This window comes from Pseudorasbora parva, chromosome 22, assembly GCF_024679245.1.
Source record: "Pseudorasbora parva isolate DD20220531a chromosome 22, ASM2467924v1, whole genome shotgun sequence".
NCBI classification, from domain to species: domain Eukaryota; kingdom Metazoa; phylum Chordata; class Actinopteri; order Cypriniformes; family Gobionidae; genus Pseudorasbora; species Pseudorasbora parva.
The window spans coordinates 16,830,894-16,855,446 of record NC_090193.1 but is presented as its reverse complement, the minus strand read 5'-3'; the positions used below and the strand labels follow the sequence as shown (position 1 = coordinate 16,855,446).

General features: G+C 38.4%; 2 protein-coding genes across 5 annotated transcripts in view; one reads left to right on the top strand and one right to left on the bottom strand.

Moving 5' to 3' along the window:
* The first annotated feature begins 806 nt into the window (after positions 1-806).
* rbb4l (retinoblastoma binding protein 4, like) lies at positions 807-10,804 on the top strand. 2 transcript variants are annotated; one of them, XM_067430890.1, is made up of 12 exons: positions 807-974; positions 1,422-1,566; positions 1,648-1,793; positions 2,542-2,715; positions 4,453-4,568; positions 5,830-5,990; positions 6,136-6,262; positions 8,627-8,704; positions 8,798-8,874; positions 8,962-9,019; positions 10,122-10,232; positions 10,335-10,804. In XM_067430890.1, exons 1-12 carry the CDS (start codon positions 959-961, stop codon positions 10,401-10,403), a joined length of 1,278 nt encoding a protein of 425 aa, XP_067286991.1. In that variant the 5' UTR covers positions 807-958; the 3' UTR covers positions 10,404-10,804. The 2 variants fall into 2 exon arrangements, with proteins under 2 accessions (XP_067286991.1, XP_067286990.1); XM_067430889.1 differs by having other exon boundaries at positions 2,539-2,715.
* A 554-nt stretch (positions 10,805-11,358) lies between these two features.
* Positions 11,359-24,553, bottom strand: part of txlng (taxilin gamma) — a 31,743-nt gene continuing 18,548 nt past the window's right edge. For all 3 annotated transcript variants that reach the window (XM_067431546.1, XM_067431547.1, XM_067431548.1), the window contains exons 7-9: positions 24,102-24,269; positions 22,527-22,622; positions 11,359-13,560 (exon numbers count right to left, since the gene is read on the bottom strand). In XM_067431546.1, the coding sequence (XP_067287647.1) occupies positions 13,240-13,560; positions 22,527-22,622; positions 24,102-24,269 (585 nt within the window). In that variant the 3' untranslated portion in view covers positions 11,359-13,239. The remainder of the gene's footprint in view (positions 13,561-22,526; positions 22,623-24,101; positions 24,270-24,553) is intronic.

The window sequence follows — 24,553 nt, the reverse complement described above, 5'->3', positions numbered from 1 at the left end:
TTATTATTTTTGATGCTCAAAATAAAACACATACACAACACAAAAAGTAATAACGAATAAGAACAGAAAAAAGAAAAAAAACGGGGGAATAATATAAATATATAAATAAACATATTGACAAATTATGAGAATTGCATGACACTGAAAAAGGGCAAAGTAAAATAATTGCAAACAGATATTCTGAGATAATGTAATCTCAGATCATTTATTTGAAAATAGATATTATTTTCTTTTTATCAAATTTTTTCACAAATATAAGAAAGAGAGGTTTAGCATTTAGCTATTTGGGTTTATGATTGTGGAATTTAGCAAGTAACAAGATCAGATTAATTACAAAAAAATTGGCCTTTCAGAGACTGATCCTAATCAACAAACCAGTACCACATCCTTCATTATCAATTTAATTTCTAATAAATCCTAAAACATCACCTGTTCAATTAAAATATTCATATTTTTTGTTTCATTTTTTATATAATTTATAAATTCGTATTTTAGTATTATCAATAATAATATAATATTAATGATCCCCAAAAACATTTCACAAATTTTTTTGACAATCAAGAATTTTTGAGAGCCAAGCAAATTGTAAGATTTTTTAACATAGGTATTTTCCGTTCCCTTTGACTTTATGCATATAATAATGAGCAATTATAAAAACTGAATCAAATTCTTAATTTTTGTCACCAATTTAACACCATCCAAAAGCCAAGTTAGGTGATTTTCGAGCTCTTTGTGAATCGGCTTGACCAAATCATAAAAAAGAGTCGGTTCAAAAGAACAACTCGCATGTGAATCGGACAGCCCTAGCTCGTAGATTTTGCGCGTTTGGGAGGCGCGAGCTGGTGCTGCAAGTGACGGAGTCGTGAGCGTAAAAGCCCAAAAGCCTGTTTTTCCCCTGCTTTTTGGCTTTAAAACCAATAATTCATTCAGTGGCCAACCCGCAGAAAAACACGCCAAAATGGCAGACAAAGAAGGTAAACTTTTTGCGTAGTGAATTACGTGCATCATTTTTTCTTTGACAGAGTTTGCTAGCTTTAGCCTAAAGTGCTAATGGATGTGACCCACTTACTAACACGAGAATGAATGAGTGTCACAACCTGAGCCTGTTTTTACCAAGTATTCACGGTTTACTTCACGGTTAAAGCTACTGGCATTATTAAACGATTCTACTGAGTTGAATAATACAGATAATGTTTTCTCAAAGCAGATCGAAATGCTGTTCTCCAAGTTCCCTCCATCATTCATGTGCTGCAGTGTAACCAAAGTTGAGGAACTTAATCATGTTACACTTAGGTTTCTGCACATATAAGAGAATACAGCAACCGTTTACTGTCATTTGCACTCCCACAATGCAGTTATTGGGGAATATGTTAATTTGGATGCATTTGGCCTAAATTTATCCTTCTGTTCTCTCTTCTCAGTGTATGATGATGCAGTGGAGGAGAGAGTAATAAATGAGGAATACAAGATCTGGAAGAAAAACACACCGTTCCTGTACGATCTTGTCATGACACATGCACTCGAGTGGCCGAGTTTAACGGTGCAGTGGCTTCCTGATGTGAACAGGTAATCTAATAACTAACCTGCACACCCTTCTGGAACAACAGATGACTAGGACTCTACAAATCATTGTCTATCATTGTGCAGGCCTGAGGGAAAGGACTACGCGGTTCATCGGCTGGTGTTGGGCACACACACCTCGGATGAGCAGAACCACTTAGTCATCGCCAGTGTTCAGATCCCTAATGACGACGCTCAGTTTGACGCGTCCCACTACGACAGCGAGAAAGGAGGTTAGAACTGATCTGATAATGAATGGATGCTAATTTTGTATTCTGGTTTGTGTTGAAGTCATAATAAAATCAATTTCATGTCTGTGTTTCTTCAGCAGGTATGGTCAGGACGTTGGGGGGGAATCCAGATTGAGTTGATCAATAAGACTGAATCATTCCACAAATATGATGCGGCCATGTGCATTTTTGACAACTTCAGAATGTGATGGGTCTTTTTTTTTAATACCTGTATTTAGTGTTTTTAAACCAAGATGGATGTTACAAAAAATGAAATTGTCATTTGCTCAACCTCATGTTGTTCCAAACCCATGAGACTTTTGTTAATTTTTGAAAGCACAAATTATGATATTTTTAATATTTAAGATTTCTGTCCCTCTATAAAATGCAACCGCAGTTGTCAAGCTTCAAAACGTATATGAAAACACTAAAGGTAATCCATATGAAAAGCAGGCACGGCTGATCAGTGTTTATAAACCAACCATGTCTCTTCATTAAACCTTATGATTCATAAAGATTTCAGACTTTGTTAAAATATAGTTTCAAAGATGATCAAAAGTCTCTTGGGTTTATGACATGAGCATCTGTAAATGATGAGAGAATTTTAATTATTGGGTGAACTAATCCTTTAATACCTGGATGACTAAATGGGCAGTTAATTTTTTATTTGGTTGAATTCTACAAACATAATTTTGACAAATAAAGTTAACTAAACTAGGACATTAATGATTGTATATAATGTTTCCACCAGAGTTTGGAGGGTTTGGGTCAGTGAGTGGAAAGATCGAGATTGAGATTAAGATCAACCATGAAGGAGAAGTGAACAGAGCCAGATACATGCCACAAAACCCCTGCATCATCGCCACCAAGACCCCCACCTCTGACGTGCTGGTGTTTGACTACACTAAACACCCTTCTAAACCAGGTCAGTGCCTTTCAGTTGATCCAAAGAAGCCCTGTAATATATTAAAGACACTAACTTTTGGCCCTTTAGCGATTAAAAAAAAAAAACCTTTTGTTTGTGCTTCGGCTCTGTGACACCTTCGCCTCAATATTACTGCACATGGCTACATTTTTGTCTGAATACAAACAGTCAGATATATGAACTCCTCTCCAAGAAAGTACACTTCCTTCATTTAAACATCAAACACAACTTAAGTCACACGAATGCAGCCTTGACGCACGCACATGAAACCTTGGCCTGGCACACACACTTGCATGCACGCGTGCAGCCTCACACACCCGTACGCACATGGCCTCGCACACACCCGTACGCACAGACATGCAGCCTCACACACACTCACATGCACGCAACCTCGCACACACCCATCTCGCACATGTGGCCTGAGCTGGCCTCGCACACACCAGTACGCACACGCATGCAGCCTCACACACCCATCTCACACGTGGCCTCGCACACCCATCCGCACAGGCATGATGCGGCCTCTCACACACACCTGTATGCACACGCATGCAGCCTCGCACACACTTGCATGCATGCAGCCTTGCACACACCCATCTCACACATGTTGCCTAGCACACACTCATCCGCACAGGCATGCGGCCTCGCTCACACCCGTACACACGCATGCAGCCTCACACACACTCCAACACATGAAGCCTCGCGCGCACACACCATCACGCATGCAGCCTTGCACACACACTCATAATTGTGAGCATGTTAAAGGTGTCATGAACTTTTGAATTTTTTTTATACTGTTGTCTGAGGTTAACTTATGATGTTTGTGTGGTTTTTACATTCAAAAACACCATAACTAATAAGTAATAGGCTATTTTCTACACTGATTTTGAGGCTCTCTACTGAACGCTGGGTTTTGATGGGCGGTTTTCATCTCGTGAGGACATATAGATGCGCACGCGATCTTGTTGTCAGCTCTGAAACTTACAGGATATTCTTATATTACCATGACGTTTTATATATCTAAAGCTCAAGGGAAAGTTGGTTTTCTCAATTCATCACCCCTTTTAAATAGTAGGTGCATTTTTTTTTTATTACTCACTTTTGTGTTTTTCCTCCCTCCACAATTTTATGCTAACGTGAGAAGCGCATACTGTATGTGATGAATGATGTCAAAGAAACGTCAGTAGGCTATAATCGATTATGGTCAATTCCTGCATTGATGCAGAATCGTCCATGTCTGACAATTCATTTCAACACCCAGTTTAGATGAAAACGATCTCAAGTTGACCAGCTGAAGATGTTACTGTAGCTATACCCATAAATAGATGCGGTGCTTCTTGAAAATGAATTCCAGCACAGTGCTACAACAACCCATAATGAAACGACGCATCACAATAGATAAATTCACAATTCACTCTGTTAGAGAGCTACGCATAAGATAAGGATTTAACAGTCCAATGAAAGTTTTGTGCTGGTGAAAATGTGTTAAGTATCTTAGACTCCAAACTCTTATGCTGAGCTCCTAAACAACCGGTTTTGTAGCTTAATGTTGAAGCTTGTTTAATGCTTAATATAATCTTCTAAGCTCATGTATAGGACAACTTTGGTCCCACGATGACCAATGACAATGACATCTATAATCAGATTAGTTTATTATTATTGATTAGATGTTGCAGACCAAAAAAAATCATGTTTGAAGCTGCTTGCTTTGAATAATATGTCTGATTTGTCAATTTGCAGATCCCAATGGAGAGTGTAGTCCAGACCTGAGACTGCGGGGACATCAGAAGGAGGGATACGGTTTATCCTGGAACCCCAACCTAAGTGGAAACTTACTTAGTGCATCAGACGACCATGTGAGTGTTCTCGCATTCAAACTGACCTCACATAGTTTTGAATTTGAAGGAATGGCTCGATACTATGGCAGATAGTATCTGCCTATGCCACTAGTACTTCAATATCACAATTCTTGATCAGTTTTTTTTTTTTAAATATATACCTCACTAACTTGCTAACTGTACAGTGTTTCATTATTTAAAAAAATGGATAACAGAAAAAAAGAAATGGGCCTAATTGCCTATGAAAAAAAAGGTACCGGTAGATATTTTTATCTAGGCTACTGGATACATCATCAAAATAATTCACCATCAACAATACTGTAGATATGTTTTTTTTTTTTTTTTGTATGAATATGCTAGCCTTACTGTTATCTATTAACTAGTGCTCTTAACCAATGATAACATTTGCGTTTTACATTAGTCACATGAACCGCCCCAGCGCCTATACAGTCTTCTCTGGGCCATAGACACGATAGCACAGAGGTAATCATATGCATGAGTTGTTTCAAAGGGTGTTTGCCCAAAAATGAAAATTATCCCATGATTTGCTCACCCTCAAGTCATCTTAGGTGTATGTGACATTCTTTTTCAGAATAATAAAATATTATATTAAAGTTAAATTAAAAAAGTTCTGGCTAATCCAAGCTTTATAATGATAGTGAATTGTTGTCTCCTTTTTGAAGTCCATAAAAGTACATCTATCCATCATATAACTGCTCCACACGGCTTCAGAAGGCATTTATTAACCCCCGGAGCCATATGGAGCAGTTATATGATGATAGATGCGTCTGTGATTGACTACAATGATCAACTTACCAGAGCGTTTGAAAGCACACAGAACTGTTCGAAAGGGTTTTGAAAGCCATTGCACAAGCCATGTGTATCTGTGTAAGCGCTAGGTGAAGAGCGTTGATGTTTTTGAAGCGTTGACCATTGTAGCCAATCACAGACATATTTGATGAGCATGTGAGCACAATGGCCAATCAGAGGGGTTTACGATTCCACTCAACAGTGCTCAAAGTGTCACATAAAAGTTTCCATGAATTTCTGTTCCTCAAGTAAAGCTACTAAATGGCTTCAGAATATGTTTTTATAATAGTTTTTTGTGTTTTATACAATTAACAACCATAATGCACAGTTTTGGACTGACCGACCCATGATTGACCCATAAAGGCAAAAATGGCCTGTATCGTCACAATTCTGATACTGAGTTTTGGATGGACTCATTCATACTTAAAACTTGCATGTTTTAAGATAATGTGTTGTTCATTAACTTTAGACAATCTGTCTGTGGGACATCAGTGCTGTTCCAAAGGAGGGGAAGATAGTAGATGCCAAGACCATCTTCACAGGACACACAGCTGTGGTGGAGGATGTGTCCTGGCACCTTCTACATGAATCGCTGTTTGGCTCTGTGGCTGATGACCAGAAACTCATGATGTGAGTAAGCAAAGTGTTATGGTTTCCCTCTACTGTAAAGGAATCTCTGAAACTAGGTTTTTTTTTAAAAATAAATACAAAGAGAAGCATTTTTTTAACAGCTAAGCTAAGTTGTGTTACACTATCAAATGTCTGTCTTCTACAGCTGGGACACACGATCCAATAACACTTCAAAGCCAAGTCACGCTGTGGACGCTCACACGGCTGAAGTCAACTGCCTGTCCTTCAACCCATACAGCGAGTTCATTCTGGCCACTGGTTCAGCAGACAAGGTCTGTACATGCTGTGATCTGCATAATCTAAAGGAGGGGACACAATTCCCTTTAAAGGGTTAGTTCACTCAAAAATGTAATTAATTTTTTTTTACTCACCCTCTTGTCATTCCAAACCCATAAGACTTTCATTCATCTTCGGAACACAAATTAAGGTATTTGTTATGAAATCTGAGTTTTCTGTCCTTCTATTGATAGTCTATGCAACTACCAATTTGTTGCTTCAAAAAGTTCATAAGTAGGTTGTAAAACTAATCCATATGTATCAAGTGGTTAAATCAAAATTTTCTGATAAAATTATATCGCTCAGATATAAACAGATTTAAGTTAAGGTTTTATTTACATATAACTTCAATCAGCTCATCAGCTCAAGCATGGCTGGTTTATCAATGAACCAATGAGGTTCATTCTAGTTTACAAACGTAGCGTGTTTGATCTTCCACAAAAACTGATGAGGTTTGTTCTAATGCGTCAAGTACAGTTAAACTGCGGTTTATGTTCACTGATCTATGTTTTTATGTGAATAAAAGCCTCAATTGAATATGTTTATTATGTAAAGTGATCATCTTTGTAAAATTTGGACTAAACTACGTTTTCTTCATTTTACGATCTCAAGAATCAGTGTCAGTTGCGTAGACTGTCAATGGAGGGACAGAAATTTCTCTAATTTCAATAAACAGTTGTTTCATAGAGGAATAAGTCTTCCAGGTTTGTAATGAGTGAGTGTTTTTTGGTGAGCTAACCCTTAAAGCCTAAAGTACATCTCAAATTTGATGTGTAAGCTTAGGATATGTATACAGTCTAATGCAGAATCTTTGAAAGTATAATCTACACTCACCTAAACGATTATCAGGAACACCTTTTCAATTTCTCATTAATGCAATTATCTAATCAACCAATCACATGGCAGTTGCTTCAATGCATTTAGGGTTGTGATCCTGGTCAAGACAATCTCCTGAACTCCGAACTGAATGTCAGAATGGGAAAGAAAGGTGATTTTAGCAATTTTGAGCGTGGCATGGTTGTTGGTGCCAGATGGGCCGGTCTGAGTATTTCACAATCTGCTCAGTCACTGGGATTTTCACGCACAACCTTTTATAGGGTTTACAAAGAATGGTGTGAAAAGGGAAAAACATCTAGTATGTGGCAGTCCTGTGGGCGAAAATGCCTTGTTGATGCTAGAGGTCAGAGGAGAATGGGCCGACTAATTCAAGCTGATAGAAGAGCAACTTTGACTGAAATAACCACTTGTTACAGCCGAGGTATGCAGTAAAGCATTTCTGATGCCACAATACGCACAACCTTGAGGCGGATGGGCTACAACAGCAGAAGACCCCACCAAGTACCACTCATCTCTACTACAAATAGGAAAAAGAGGCTACAATTTGCACAAGCTCACCAAAATTGGACCGTTGCAGACTGGAAAAATGTTGCCTGGTCAGATGAGTCTCGATTTCTGTTGAGACATTCAGATGGTAGAGTCAGAATTTGGCATAAACAGAATATGAACATGGATCCATCATGCCTTGTTACCACTGTGCAGGCTGGTGGTGGTGGTGTAATGGTGTGGGGGATGTTTTCTTGGCACACTTTAGGCCCCTTAGTGCCAATTGGGCATTGTTTATATGCCACGGCCTACCTGAGGATTGTTTCTGACCATGTCCATTCCTTTATGACCACCATGTACCCATCCTCTGATAACTACTTCCAGCACCATGTCACAAAGCTCAAATAATTTCAAATTGGTTTCTTGAACATGACAATGAGTTCACTGTACTGAAATGGCCCCCACAGTCACAAGATCTCAACCCAATAGAGCATCTTTGGGATGTGGTGGAACGGGAGCTTCGTGTCCTGGATGTGCATCCCACAAATCTCCATCAACTGCAAGATGCTATCCTATCAATATGGGCCAACATTTCTAAAGAATGCTTTCAGCACCTTGTTGAATCAGTGCCCCATACAATTAAGGCAGTTCTGAAGGCGAAAGGGGGTCAAACACAGTATTCGTATGGTGTTCCTAATAATCCTTTAGATGAGTGTATTTAATAGTGTGCATGAACACAGGCATTCCACACATGCACCCTAAAAAAAGTTTTATTCTTGACCAGTGTCTGTGCTATTTCTCTTCAGAAATTAGAAATTTAGAGCTACACGGACACGTGATGAAATTTAGATCACACACACACACTGTACACAGAAAAACTAATGTATACTTTTTTTTTTTTAAATACATTTTAAAGATTAAAAAAATCATAATTGAAAAACTTGGGAACCCCTGCTATTTGATGTGTAATTCAGAAAAAAAAAATGGTTTGAAAAAAGTAACATGCTCACTTTTTTTTTTTTTTTTTATGGCTGTAGACTGTTGCATTGTGGGATCTGCGTAACCTGAAGTTGAAGCTTCACTCTTTTGAGTCGCATAAGGATGAAATCTTCCAGGTAACACTCAAGATTCTGTTACAATGTGACCTCAAGCAATCTGTAAAGAATTGAAAAAATATAGTGTAATAATAATGCTGATGATCTTGACAGGTCCAGTGGTCTCCCCATAACGAGACCATCCTGGCCTCCAGTGGCACAGACAGACGCCTCAATGTTTGGGACCTGAGGTATGACATTACTTTCTTCTAATTTCTTCATATGGATCCACAAATGCCTTTATCATATATTGATTGCATTACGTTTGTGTCCTTTAGTAAAATTGGAGAAGAGCAGTCTGCGGAGGACGCAGAGGACGGGCCACCTGAGTTGCTGGTGAGTCCAGTTATTTGCTTAAAATATTGATTATACTAGATAGAGCTATAATGATATTATTATTGATAAGTATTTTAATACTGAAGAAAAAATGCATACTATTAAACACCCTATTTAAAAAGTTAAATATTAGTACAAGGATGGATGGATGGGATATATAGCTAGGATATATAGATTATGAATATATTTTTGAAGTCAGTAAGATGTCTGTAATGTTTTGAAAGACTCTTGTGCTCCTCAAATCTACATTTATTTTGATTAAAGTAATAACAGTAATACTGTGAAACATTGTAATTTAAAATATTTTTCTATTTTTTCTATTTCTGTTTTCTATTTGAAAGGTTTAAAATGTAATTTTATTCCTGTGATGGTAAAGCTGAATTTGCAGCACCATTACTCTAGTCTTCAGTGTCATGATCCTTCAGAAATCATTCTATTATGATGATTTGGTGATCAAGAAACATTCCTGTTTATTATCAATGCTGAAAACAATGAAATAATGTGGAATAATATTTTTTTGTAAACAAAAAAAACTGTTTTTTTGTAAACTTTTTCCAGAATTCTTTGAATAGAAAGTTCAGAACAAAAGTATTTATTTAAAATAGAAATATATTAGAGAAGATTATAAAGTTATTTTCTGCCTCTTTGGATTAATTTTTCACGAGTTCACACTCGTGATTAAATAGAGTAAAGATTATGCGTATTTGGCGTGCTGTCCGGGGAGGGCTCCGGGCTCTGAAATTTTGCCCGAACCCAGAGTGTCCATATTAAATATGAAATATCAATTATATTACTCTCTTCAGAAGGCTCAGGATAAACAACTCAGATGGATTATTTTTACGATGTCATACTTTTTGAAGCTTGAAAATATTTATGGTTTTTCAAGGTTGAATTCAGAAATTGAAGTCATCAATTCCAGTATCATGACACTACAATTGAGTACATGGTACTATTGATCTGGTACCAAACAGTATCATTTTTGTTTTGTTTTTTTTGTTTCAGCTTGGTACCAAAGAGCCAGTAGTTTTGAAATTCTAATAATCCACTAATAGACCAATAGTGTATAATGAGATGAGTTCATGAATTTTGTTTGTTTTGGCAGTTCATTCATGGTGGGCATACAGCTAAGATCTCAGATTTCTCCTGGAACCCAAATGAACCTTGGGTAATCTGTTCTGTGTCAGAGGACAACATTATGCAAGTATGGCAGATGGTAAGTAGAAGCAAGACTGTGGATTCCTATGGTTTTTTTAATGCCTTTAATTTCATATTAGGTTTGTACTTTGTACTAATATCATAAACTTCTCTCGCTTAGGCTGAGAACATCTACAACGATGAAGAGCCAGACACCCCCGCGTCAGAGCTTGAGGGCCAGGCATCATAACTGATCTCATTAAAAATCTACAACCCTTTCATGGCTTCTTACTCCTCAGCTTTTGCTTTTTTGGCATTATTCAGTAAAATCCATCCTTTTACTTCCTACTTCATACATACCCATTACAGGGTCCTTCTGTAGATTAAAAGGTTCAGCCTTCATTCATTTCAGTAGAGAAGTTTGTGCTCAGATGGTTTGGAGAAAGACTGCACCACTTGTTCAATCACTTCTGAGAAGTTACGGCCTGGTGTGGCTCATCACAATTTAAGTTTCTTTTTGTGTGCATAAACATGGTGTCAATTTGCAATAAGTCTTTTGTAATAACTTTTAAAATGATTTTGTATTCCTAAATTGTTGATAATTGTCTGTACTTAATTCACTTATAAAAATAAAGTACAGAACAACTGTTAGATTTTGTGTCTCGACATCTGAAGCTGTGCATTTTGTGTGAATGCTAGTTCTAGTATTGCTTGTGCTGGGCCAGTGAAGATGAGGTGAAACAAGGCACGACAGTAAGGAAAATTCTACAAAATGTTTTATTGAAAAGCAAGACAGAACTACAAGAGCGTTGTACAATCTCAAGAGGGGTCGCAGGCTGAGCTGGGGGAGAAAGAAAAGCTCGCTTGAGCATCTTTCACAGTACGTCTTACCTGAAGAGGTAGATTTCTTGCATAACCTGAGAATCAAACTGGGGCATTGCCAGAAAATAAAATAAAAAATGCAAGCAGATACAAATGACAGTATCAACATCTCCACAAATTTAGAATGACCATGACCCCAATTACATATGTATGCATCAAAACAATTTCTCACAGACTTCTGTAGATACAAGATAATATTTAACGGTGAAGTGAAACTTACATTGAGAAAATCCATACAAATCAAGTGCTGAGACGTTCTTGTAATAAAAATCAACATTATCCAAAATTTGAGGTCATTAGACAATGATACAATAGAGAGCAATGATGGAAGCTGGTGAAGATCTACAGTTTGGCAAGTTAAACACATTCACATTCAAAAACACACCATTTGTGGTTAATGTGTTCAGTGGAAAATCGATTATGTTAAATGCACGCTGGATGTTTGGTTGGATCGAGTGTTGAGGAATGTACTGGCCAGTGTGAGAGGTTCAGATCAGGACATGAACAGAGTCAGATGTTATAATGGACCTGAAGAGGCAAGTTTTTCTAGACCCTGTGTCCTCAACATGATGATGACCAGTGCTGCGTTTCCCAAAAGCATCATAAGCTTAAACAGATCGTAGAACCATTGCCGCAAACCAATTTAGCTCAAAATGTTTTTGAGAAACGCAACCCAGATCTTAAAGGGCTGTGAGGCTATTGGTTTAGACATGGAATTGGCAACTTCTACATTCATCGGTTAATATCTCGACATATAGTTTCACATTAACAATATTGAGAACAATATTGAGTTTGCAGGTCTTTAGAACATTTTAGCATTGAATGTAAAGATCTGAACAAAGTCCGCAAAAAAGGATCACATTCAGCATATCCAGTAACAAATATGTCAAGGCCCCTTTTAAACAGAAGTTTTGCATCCAGGTATTCATCCCAAAAAATAACTTTCATTCTCAACAGAAAAAAATTATGTCATACAGGTTTAGACAGACATGAGGGTGAGTAAATGATGACATTTTGGTGAAAAAATATTAAAACAACAGTTGTCATCAGGACTAATCAATAGCAGAATCAGGACAATAAAACAAACCAAACAAAGGAGATTTTCACATAATCATCTTGCTCTTTCAGCAATTCAGAAGTATTAAGGAGCAAATAATAATTTAAAAAAAAATCAACAATCAATCAATTTAAAAATGGCATGATCAATTGTATACTTTTGAGTGGGGGGGGGGGGGGGGGTCTACTGGCTTGAAGTGGCCTAGATACCCTGATTCAATAAAAAAAACTACCCTGTTTCTTAAATAAATGGGGTTGCAAAGTTGAAGTGAATTTTAATGTAATATAATTGCACATGGCATTTTGCTGTCATTAATACGAGTTATCTGTCATGCAACAAAAAAATCTGTAAGACTGTTTGACCCTGTCCTAGTATTTCACATAATTGTTGGAGATGTAGCAGCCTTTTTCAAAGCCAAACTAGCCCTTAATCAGATTCTCATATGAAAACCAGTCACAGGCAGTAAGAAGTCTTGACCCCTCTCTTATTTAGAAATGCATCTTCCTTTAAATTCCATTTCACGTCCATTTTAATCAAAGCAATAGAAGCGTGACTTGTTATCGACAAGTTTAGGCTCTGACTCAAAGTGCCAATGAGTAGGTGAGTGCGTGTTAACGTATCTCTCTCCTCCGTTATTAATGCCCTGTTTCTCCAGCCTCAAGGTTATCTGGTAATCTACAGCTGGGCTGGCTAGTTGACTATGTATGGTTATTTTAAAATAGCAATATTAAACATTATATGCATCCAAAATGATTTATTCAGATTCTAGAGGTCAGAGCGAAGAGCTACATTTTATTAAAGAAAACCGAAAAATGTGCAACCACAGCACAGCTAAACAGGGAAGGGCTGAAAACGGAAAGGGGCAGGGGTTGGGGGAGAGAAAAGAAGGAAAAAAACATACGAAACAAAGCTGCATTGGTGGCCGCCTTGGACCCCATGACCATTTCCTACGAAAATACAATGTGATAGAAAACAGGGAGTAAAAAGTGCTCGCCACAAAGCGAATTACCAACATATAGAGCAGTTAGCGTCTTCACTAATGTCCTGCTTTTTTTCTCACAAATTTTATGATAATAATTGTTAGACAAAAATATATACCTCCACAAAAAAAAAGAAAAAGAAAAGAAAGGCCACTGGAAGGCCAGGCTCAGTCGTCAATGAGTTGTCTGGATGATGTGGTGCCTAATTCCTCAGGCTGAAGCCCAAGATTCTCTGTTTCAGGCGCCAAACCCTCCATCTCTCCCTCCACCTCTCTCTCCATCTCTGGGTTGGAGGTCTGGTTAGAGAGCCCCTGAGGCTGAGGGTCAGGAGGCCCTGTCCCTTCCTCCTCAGGATCTTTCGCTGGGCCCTGAAGGGCCCGGAGTTTCTGGTTCAGGTCGTTGCGTTCTCTCTGCAGGGCCCTGCAAAGCTTTTCCAGACGATCCAGTTTGCCTTGGAGGGCCTTGTAATTCTTGTCTCGCACAGTTTTCTACGAGACAAATGAAAGTAGCAAGTCAATAGATTCTTAAATATTCAAAAGTTTGAGGTCACTTAATCAGCAAGGGCACATTAAATTGATCAAAAGTGACAGAAACCATTTATAATGTTGCAAAAGATTAATACATTTTCTATTCATAAAAAAAAAAAAAAAAATCCTGGGAAAAATGTATCATGGTTTCCACATAACAACTGTTTTTAACACTTCTAATAATAATAATAATTAAAGCTGCAAGCATCATTTAGCGGGGTTCAAGCATTTAAGGCCTTTAAACAGTTAAGGTCTTTTGTATTTAAGGCCTTTAAGCATTAAATTAATTATAATTAAAACTGAGATCTCAGATGAAATGAAGATCTGAGCATTCATTGAGAAGTTAAAGGCTTTAGGTACACTTGGTCAAAGTCATATTTTGATATGACCCTATTATAGCCATCCAAATGCAGAAGTAATTTTTTGGATAATTATTGACCTAGAGAGTCAGAATGAGGAGATCTAACAAATGTTTTGAACATTATATGATAACAGATGCAAAAGACCATTTACACACACACACACACACACACACACACACACACACACACACACACACACACACACACACACACACACACATTATATACATATATATATATATATATATATATATATATATATATATATATATATATATATATATATATATATATATATATATATATATATATATATATTATATATACAGTCTTGTTCAAAATAATAGCAGTACAATGTGACTAACCAGAATAATCAAGGTTTTTAGTATATTTTTTATTGCTACGTGGCAAACAAGTTACCAGTAGGTTCAGTAGATTGTTAGAAAACAAACGAGACCCAGCATTCATGATATGCACGCTCTTAAGGCTGTGCAATTGGGCAATTAGTTGAAAGGGGTGTGTTCAAAAAAATAGCAGTGTCTCCCTTTGACTGTACAAACTCAAAACTATTCTGTACAAACATTTTTTTTTTCTGGGATTTAGCAATCCTGTGAATCACTAAACTAATATTTAGTTGTATGACCACAGATTTTTAAAACTGCTTGACATCTGTGTGGCATGGAGTCAACCAACTTGTGGCACCTCTCAGCTGTTATTCCACTCCATGATTCTTTAACAACATTCCACAATTCATTCACATTTCTTGGTTTTGCTTCAGAAACAGCATTTTTGATATCACCCCACAAGTTCTCAATTGGATTAAGGTCTGGAGATTGGGCTGGCCACTCCATAACATTAATTTTGTTGGTTTGGAACCAAGACTTTGCCCGTTTACTAGTGTGTTTTGGGTCATTGTCTTGTTGAAACAACCGTTTCAAGGGCATGTCCTCTTCAGCATAGGGCAACATGACCTCTTCAAGTATTTTAACATATGCAAACTGATCCATGATCCCTGGTATGCGATAAATAGGCCCAACACCATAGTAGGAGAAACATGCCCATATCATGATGCTTGCACCTCCATGCTTCACTGTCTTCACTGTGTACTGTGGCTTGAATTCAGAGTTTGGGGGTCGTCTCACAAACTGCCTGTGGCCCTTGGACCCAAAAAGAACAATTTTTCTCTCATCAGTCCACAAAATGTTCCTCCATTTCTCTTTAGGCCAGTTGATGTGTTCTTTGGCAAATTGTAACCCCTTCTGCACATGCCTTTTTTTTAACAGAGGGACTTTGCGGGGGATTCTTGAAAGTAGATTAGCTTCACACAGACGTCTTCTAACTGTCACAGTACTTACAGGTAACTCCAGACTGTCTTTGATCATCCTGGAGGTGATCATTGGCTGAGCCTTTGCCATTCTGGTTATTCTTCTATCCATTTTGATGGTTGTCTTCCGTTTTCTTCCACGTCTCTCTGGTTTTGCTCTCCATTTTAAGGCATTGGAGATCATTTTAGCTGAACAGCCTATCATTTTTTGCACCTCTTTATAGGTTTTCGCCTCTAATCAACTTTTTAATCAAAGTACACTGTTCTTCTGAACAATGTCTTGAACGACCCATTTTCCTCAGCTTCCAAATGCATGTTCAACAAGTGTTGGCTTCATCCTTAAATAGGGGCCACCTGATTCACACCTGTTTCTTCACAAAATTGATGACCTCAGTGATTGAATGCTACACTGCTATTTTTTTTAACACACCCCTTTCAACTAATTCAACTAATTGCCCAATTGCACAGCCTTAAAGGGATCCCATGGTGTTGAGACTTGTATGGCTTAATATAACATAAATGATGTCTCTTACTGAATTATGTAGTAGAAAACCCATGAAAGATCTACGTTATTTAAAAAATCGATTTTATGTTTGGACCATGGGCGGCGCCATTTTGTTTGCGTTCTAGGTTGATGACGTAGAGTGGTTGAACTCCTCAATCAGCTGGCGTTACCCGTAGCTATTTTTACCACAACGCAACTCGAAAATTGTTTCAGAGTTAAACAAAACCAATGAATTGCTTTGTAATTGTACTTAAAACACACTCAAACATACATGTGCACACAAACTCACCTACACAAGTCACAAACAGATCGGCGGGCGCGCACACACACACCTCTGACAGACTGCTCTGTCTCAATCGCATGCATCATCACCAAAACATCCTGCCTCTCTTCCTCACGTTACTTTATCCCATCGTCCTACCTATTTCCCTCTGCTGGTCACATTAGGCATTATAACGTTAGTTAATCTACTATCAACAGTCTATCTAGGGAACAGGATGTGTTGAACAGGATATCAACACAGGACATAGATTGAGGGTTATGTATGCGCGCACGCAGTGCGTGCGTGTGTGTGTGTGTTCGCGCCGATCTGTTGGGGTGTGTGTGTGTGTTCGCGCCGATCTGTTGGGGTGTGTGTGTGTGTGTGTTGTTCGCGCCGATCTGTTGGGGTGTGTGTGAGTCTGTGTGAGAGAGAGAGTTTGTGTGCACATGTATGTTTGAGTGCGTGAAGTCGGACAGCTGTTTGTAAATCGGCTTTACACTCGTTATTGCGGTGAACGTGAGACTGAATGACTGCACTCGAACATGTCCACTATGGTGTCGGACAACACTACAAATGTCCGTCCCTTCAAATAATGCCCTATTTAAGGGTATAAGGTCGATTTCAGATTCAGCCCCTGTCGTGGAGACTGAGCAGCCCAACATCTCGAGTGAGACAGAGCCTGTCGTGTGCGCGCCCGCCGATCTGTTTGTGACTTGTGTAGGTGAGTTTGTGTGCACATGTATGTTTGAGTGTGTTTTAAGTATAATTACAAAGCAATTCATTGGTTTTGTTTAACTCTGAAACAATTTTCGAGTTGCGTTGTGGTAAAAATAGCTACGGGTAATGCCAGCTGATTGAGGAGTTCAACCACTCTACGTCATCAACCTAGAACGCAAACAAAATGGCGCCGCCCATGGTCCAAATATAAAATCGATTTTTAAAATAACGTAGATCTTTCATGGGTTTTCTACTACATAATTCAGTAAGAGACATCATTTATGTTATATTAAGCCATACAAGTCTCAACACCAGGGGATCCCTTTAAGAGCGTGCATATCATGAATGCTGGGTCTCATTTGTTTTCTGAGAATCTACTGAACCTACTGGTAACTTGTTTGCCACGTAGCAATAAAAAAATATACGAAAAACCTTGATTATTCTGGTTAGTCACATTGTACTGCTATTATTTTGAACAAGACTGTATATATATATACATACATACAGTCCCTGACAAAAGTCTTGTCGCTTGTGTACAAATTGACCTAAAGCGCCGCTGAAATATATTTCTAATCAAGATTTTTTTTACAAGAAATGGCTCATTTTAATCCCACCAGCTTTTGTGATAATGTTTCAGTGAAAAACTAAACTTTCAAAAAGTATTCTAATATTCACAGCTTGGTAAAGCCCATTGAGTCAATTTTTGCAAAGACATAAGTGTTGTCACCTTGTCATATGAGCTTCACCTGTGACTAATAATGGACCAATTAGGTCTCAAGTGTGTATAAAAAGAACCCCAGTACGCTAGACCTTCACATCAACTGCAACTAGACCTCTGCAAACATGCCTAAGATTCACCCTGAGACTAAAGTTTTGATTATCAAGAGGCTGAAGAACAGATCCACTGCTGATGTGGCAGACACCTTCAATGTGTCTCAGCGTCAAGTACAGTAGATAAAAAAAAGATTTGAAGAGACTGGGGACGTTTTTGACAAGCCCAGGTCAGGCAGACCCCGCAAGACAACTGCTCGAGAGGACTGTTTGTTGGCTCGAATATCCAAGGCCAGCCCATTTTCCACTGCAGCAGAGCTCCACAAGACCTGGTCACCTGAAGTCCATGTGTCAACCAGAACAGTTTGTCGGATTCTGTCTCGAAATGGCCTCCATGGTCGAATCAGTGCCCAGAAGCCCGCACTAAACAAAAGACAATTGAAAAACCGTGTGGCATTTGCCAAGGCTCACAGCCTGCTAAAAGGATGGATGCAGGAAAAGTGGCAGAAGGTGGATTTTTCAGATGAATCTTCTGTTGAATTACACCACAGTCGCCGCAAATATTGCAGGAGACCTACTGGAGCCAGAATGGATCCGAGATTCACCCAGAAAACAGTGAAGTTTGGTGGCGGAAAAATCATGGTCTGGGGTTACATCCAGTATGGGGGTGTGCGAGAGATCTGCAGGGTGGAAGGCAACATCAATAGTCTAAAATACCAAGAAATCTTAGCTACCTCTTATATTCCCAACCATAAAAGAGGCCAAATTCTGCAGCAGGACGGTGCTCCATCGCATACTTCCATCTCCACATCAAAGTTCCTCAAGGCGAAGAAGATCAAGATGCTCCAGGATTGGCCAGCCCAGTCACCAGACATGAACATCATTGAGCATATGCGGGGTAGGATGAAAGAGGATGCATGGAAGACGAAACCAAAGAATATTGATGAACTCTGGGAGGCATGCAAGACTGCTTCCTTAGCTATTCCTGATGACTTCATCAATAAATTGTATGAATCCTTGCCAAACCACATGGATGCAGTCCTTCAAGCCCATGGAAGCCATACAAGATATTCAATTTGGATCTCACAGCACCACAACTTAATTTGCTGACATATTTTTGTATTTGCTGTAAATTTGTTCAATTTCTGTATAGGCGACAAAACTTTTGTCTTGCCAAAATATGACCTTTCTGTTTTGATTAAATGATAAATATTTTTTCTGTGAAAATTATTTATTTCAGTGCATTAAACATCATTTGGGAGGGTTTTAGCTTTTCATATGAGCTATTTCTAACACCAATGAATGAATTAAAAGTCAGGTTAATATCAGGTATTTCTAGAAAATAGATAAGCGACAAGACTTTTGTCAGGGACTGTATATATATGATGACCACATCAGACGGAAGTTACTGCCGATGGGAAAACTTGATGAGACTCGTCGGGATATGAGGTAAAAAAAACAAAAACAAATACTGTTCAGTTTCTCACAGAAACCGATCGGTTCGAGTCGTAACAAATCAATGTGTCGTGAGGAGCAGCAGGGTTTTTGTGCACGTTGCCTAAGCATGTTTTTTTTGTTTGTATGTTTTCCTCTCATAGAATTGTTACCTATTCACCCCATTATATGACTGGCACAGAGCAACGGTTGGAGTTAAAAATCTTCATTTGTGTTCGACTGAAGAAACAAACACAACTACATGTTGGGTTCACTGGGGATAAGCAAATAAACATCTAATTTTCATTTTTGGGTGAACTAACACTTTAATGAACAATTTGATTGACAGCAATGGCTCTAGAAGCAAAGTTGTTCAATAAGAGGAGATCCATCAGTTGACATGCATATGGTGTGGATGTCATGTGATTACAAAGCCATCTGTAATAAAACTTGTTAGCGCCAACTAGTGGTTGATTTCTTTCAAAATTCTTACAGACCTCTAGGGCCATGAGTCAAACATGTCCATCAAGATCGGCCTCCATTAACCTTGTCTTATAGGTGTTCAACTTCATTGGCCGATGGCGGCCATGTTTTTGAGATACGCTGATGTCCTCCTATACATACATGGGGCCATGGACCAAGGCTCTTCATACAGCAGTCTCTTCAACAGTCAGATGGTTATAGCCGTTTTTATTTCTGCACCGGTTTGGTTCCGATCGGTCCAAAAAAACAGGGACTAGTTTGCAAATATAGTTAAACAAAATAAAATAAAAATAATAATCTCAAAATTAGCGCCTGAAGAGCGAGCCAATCCGAGTCTTGGTCTTGAACCAAGGATTCAAACGATATAAGACACTTGAGGCTATGGCCAACGGTCTAGAAGTTATGAGCAGTTTTGCGCAACTGATTGCTATAGTGCCACCTATAGGCCAATCTGGCTCATAACTTGATAACCTCTCCTCGATTTTTGTACTACCTATTGGCCAAGTTTCAAGTCTCTAGCCCTTATGGTTTGGTCTGCACGATGCGTTTTACGGCAGAATAAAAACTGCCACAAATACAATAGGTTTTCAAGCACTTCGTGCTTGAACCCCTAGTAATTCTTAAGCACCAAAATCAGCATATTAGAATGATTTCCGAAGGATTATTTGACACTAAAGACTGGAGTAATAATGCTGAAAATTTTGCTTTGCCATCACAGAAACAAATTAGATATTATTTTAAATTGTAATAATAATTTCACATTATTACTGCTTTTGCAGGCTTGGTAAGGGAAAAAAAGGTTCAAATATATATTTTTTTCAATTCCCAAACAGAAGTATATATGAATATTCGCTTGACTACTAACGCTCACCTAAAGGATTATTAGGAACACCATACTAATACTGTGTTTGACCCCCTTTCGCCTTCAGAACTGCCTTAATTGTATGTGGCACTGATTCAACAAGGTGCTGAAAGCATTCTTTAGAAATGTTGGCCAATATTGATATGATAGCATCTTGCAGTTGATGGAGATTTGTGGGATGCACATCCAGGACACGAAGCTCCCGTTCCACCACATCCCAAAGATGCTCTATTGGGTTGAGATCTGGTGACTGTGGGGGCCATTTTAGTACAGTGAACTCATTGTAATGTTCAAGAAACCAATTTGAAATGATTTGAGCACGACATGTTGCAGTATCCTGCTGGAAGTAGCCATCAGAGGATGGGTACATGGTGGTCATAAGGGGATGGACATGGTCAGAAACAACGCTCAAGTAGGCCGTGGGATGTAAACAATGCCCAATTGGCACTAAGGGGCCTAAAGTGTGCCAAGAAAACATCCCCCACACCATTACACCACCACCACCAGCCTGCACAGTGGTAACAGACATGATGGATCAATGTTCTCATTCTGTTTATGCCAAATTCTGACTCTACCATCTGAATGTCTCAACAGAAATCCAGACTCATCAGACCAGGCAACATTTTTCCAGTCTGCAACTGTCCAATTTTGGTGAGCTCGTGCAAATTGTAGCCTCTTTTTCCTATTTGAGGAAGGTTGTGCGTGTTGTGGCTTCACAAATGTTTTGCTGCATACCTCGGCTGTAACAAGTGGTTATTTCAGTCAAAGTTGCTCATCTATCAGCTTGAATCAGTCGGTCCATTCTCCTCTGACCTCTAGCATCAACAAGGCATTTTCGCCCACAGGACTGCTGCATACTGGATGTTTTTCCCTTTTCACACCATTTCTTTGTAAATCCTAGAAATGGTTGTGCATGATAATCCCAGTAACTGAGCAGATTGTGAAACTTCCCATTCCCCCTTTCCAATTCTGACATTCAGTTTGGAGTTCAGAAGATTGTCTTGACCAGAACCACACCCCTAAATGCATTGAAGCAACTGCCATGTGATTGGTTGATTTGATAATTGCATTAATTAGAAATTGAACAGGTGTTCCTAATAATCCTTTAGGTGAGTGTAGTTATTACATACATCCACCGATTAGGCATAACATTATGACAGGTGAAGTGAATAACACTGATTATCTCTTCATCACATCACCTTAGTTAGTGGGTGGGATATATTGCAAGTGAAAATTTTGTCCTCAAAGTTGATGTGTTAGAAGCAGGAGAAATGGGCAAGCGTAAGGATGAATGAGTTTGACAAAGGCCAAATTGTGATGGCTAGGCGGCTGGGCATCTCCAAAACGGCAGCTCTTGTGGGGTGTTCCCGGTCTGCAGTGGTCAGTGTCTATCAAAATTGGTCCAAGGAAGGAACGATGGTGAACTGGCGACAGGGACATGGGCCAAGGCTCATTGATGCATGTAGGGAGCGAAGGCTTGCCCATGTGTTCTGATGAAGCTCAAATTGCTCAAGAAGTTAATGCTGGTTCTGATAGAAAGGTGTCAGAATACACAGTGCATCACAGTTTGTTGCGTACGAGGCTCCATATCCGCAGATCAGTCAGGGTGCCCATGCTGACCCGTCCACCGCCAAAAGCGCCGACAGTGGGCATGTGAGCAACAGAACTGGACCACAGAGCAATGGAAGAAGGTGGCCTGCTCTAATGACTCATGTTTTCTTTTATATCATGTGGATGGCCACGTACATTGCTTACCTGGGGAACACATGGCACCAGGATGCACTATGGGAAGAAAGCATGCCGGCGGAAGCAGTTTGATGCTTTGGGCAACGTTCTGCTGGGAAAACTTGGGTCCAGCCATCCATGTGGATGTTATTTGACACGTACCATCTACCTAAGCATTGTTGCAGACCATGTACAGCCTTTCATGGAAACGGTGTTTCCTGGTGGCTGTGGCCTCTTTCAGCAGGATAATGCACCCAGTTACAAAGCAAAAATATACAGCAGTGGTCCGTGAGGGGCTGCCGCTTTACTTTCATTTTGTGCTTTATTTTATAAATACATTTATGTGTAACATACACCAGTTCCCGCCACCTCTTTCCCCCAAACCTTCCGTTTCAAACTTAAATTACAAACAGAATTTAGAAATATGACTTTAGTAAACGCTGCGGGCTTTAAAAACACAACAACTTAAGTATTCCTCTCACCTCTTCTGCCATCTGCAGTAGAGTGTGGTTGTTAGTCTCCCATTTGGTCCTCCACAGCGTGGTCTCCTTCTCTAGCTTTTTGATCTTCTTTGTCATCTGATCATTCACAGAAAATAAACTTGTCGTGAAAAACATGCTTTTCCATACAGAGGATTAATACTAATTTCTTCAAGCTTATATTTAATTGTCTTTCAAACAATCATGACTGATCACTTAATTTTCCTAAAGATTTATTTTCTTTAGAAAATGTGAATTTAAAAACGTAGAAACAAATTAAATGTACCAGTTAGGGGTGTGCAATATTGACAAATATGTATATTTTTTGTCCCAGGATTTTTTTACGCTAATGGTAATTAGACGATATTTTGCTCAGTGTGTTATTGTTCTGTACTTTGGCAGGTCTAGGACTGCCATGGACAGCTGACTCCTAAAGATTTTGATATTCTTCATATTCTGTGTGGTGGTCAGTTCACAGCAGTGACAGGAATCATCTTTTCCAAAAAGATTAAATTCAGTTTTACTTTCTTCTTTTTTTATACTTATGGGCATTGTATACATTTATTTTTAAACCTAATTATATGCATGCAGGCATACTCTATTATGTCAATTTAATTTATTAAAAATAATAATAATAATGGATGTTATCAATCAAATTAAATCGACAAAATTCATCTTTGAAATGAAGTGGCATTTAGATGCATTTACACTGTTTAATGCTGCTAAAGAGGTGATAAATGAATAACCTTGAGTTACAAATGCACAAATAAAGTTTTGATATTTTAAAAATAAAATGTTAAATATTGATATTTGAAATTATTTAAAACATGAAAACTTAATTTAAATGCAAAATTAAAACTGCCAATAGGTGGCAGGAAGGCAATGTTAATGAGTGAATCATGAGATTCAACTGATTCTTCAAAAAATGTTATTCATTCAGCAAGGACGCAATTAGTCCTTGCTGTGGCTTTGTTTTGAACTATTTTTGTTGGCAAAAAAAGGGCAAAAACATGACGTCTAACATGTAAGTCAAATAATATTAAAGGTGGCATGAATCGGCTTTTTAAAAAAAATGAATGCTGTTGTCTGTGGTCAACGTATGACGTTTGGATGTTTTTTTTTTTTCATTCAAAAACTTCATAACTAATCATAAGAGGGTGCGCGCTCTTCAAATATCAAGTCAAGAGAGAGAACAACGCAGATCAAGAAATGAATGCTATTTCACTATTTAAGACACTATTATTGCAGACGATATATCGCACACCCCTAGCAGTTTCCACAAAAATAATAGGCAGCTCAACTGTTTTCGATAATTGATAATAAAAAGAAACGTTTCTGGAGCACAAAATCAGCATATAATAATGATTTCTGAAGGATCATGTGACACTGAAGCCTGGAGTAATTATGCTGAAAAAAATTCAGCTTGGCAATAACAGTAATAAGTCAAATTTTTAAAATATATTTGAAATATAAAAGAGTTATTAAAATTATAATACTATCTGACAATATTACTTTTTTTATCAATAAATGCAGCCTGAGCATAAGAGACTCTTCTGGACACACTTCCTGCACACTCACTTTCTCCATCTCCTGTCGGAAGGTGGTGAAGACCTCGTTGCTTTTAGCGAGGGTGGTCTGAAACTCCTCAAACTTGTCCATGTACAGAGTGAGTTGCTGCTTTAACTGATGCTCCTGCTCCTTCATCAGCTCACATTTATGCCTCGACTCAGTCGCATCCTTCAGAAGCTGAACAGAGAATATAGATCAACCAATCAGTATTATAATGACAATTTTCCTGGAGTCAAGAGTGTTTAGTAGGGTTGGGTATCGTTTGAATTTTATTGATTCCAATTCTGCTTATCGATTCCGATATTGCAAAAGTAAAAACTTAGATATTCACATAAGTCGTATTGCAATAACATGAACAAAAATCAAAGTTAAAAATACCACAGAAAAAACAACCAGTAACTAATATTTTTATAAATATAAAACATAATATAAAAGTTTCAAGCATTATTAAAGTATACACT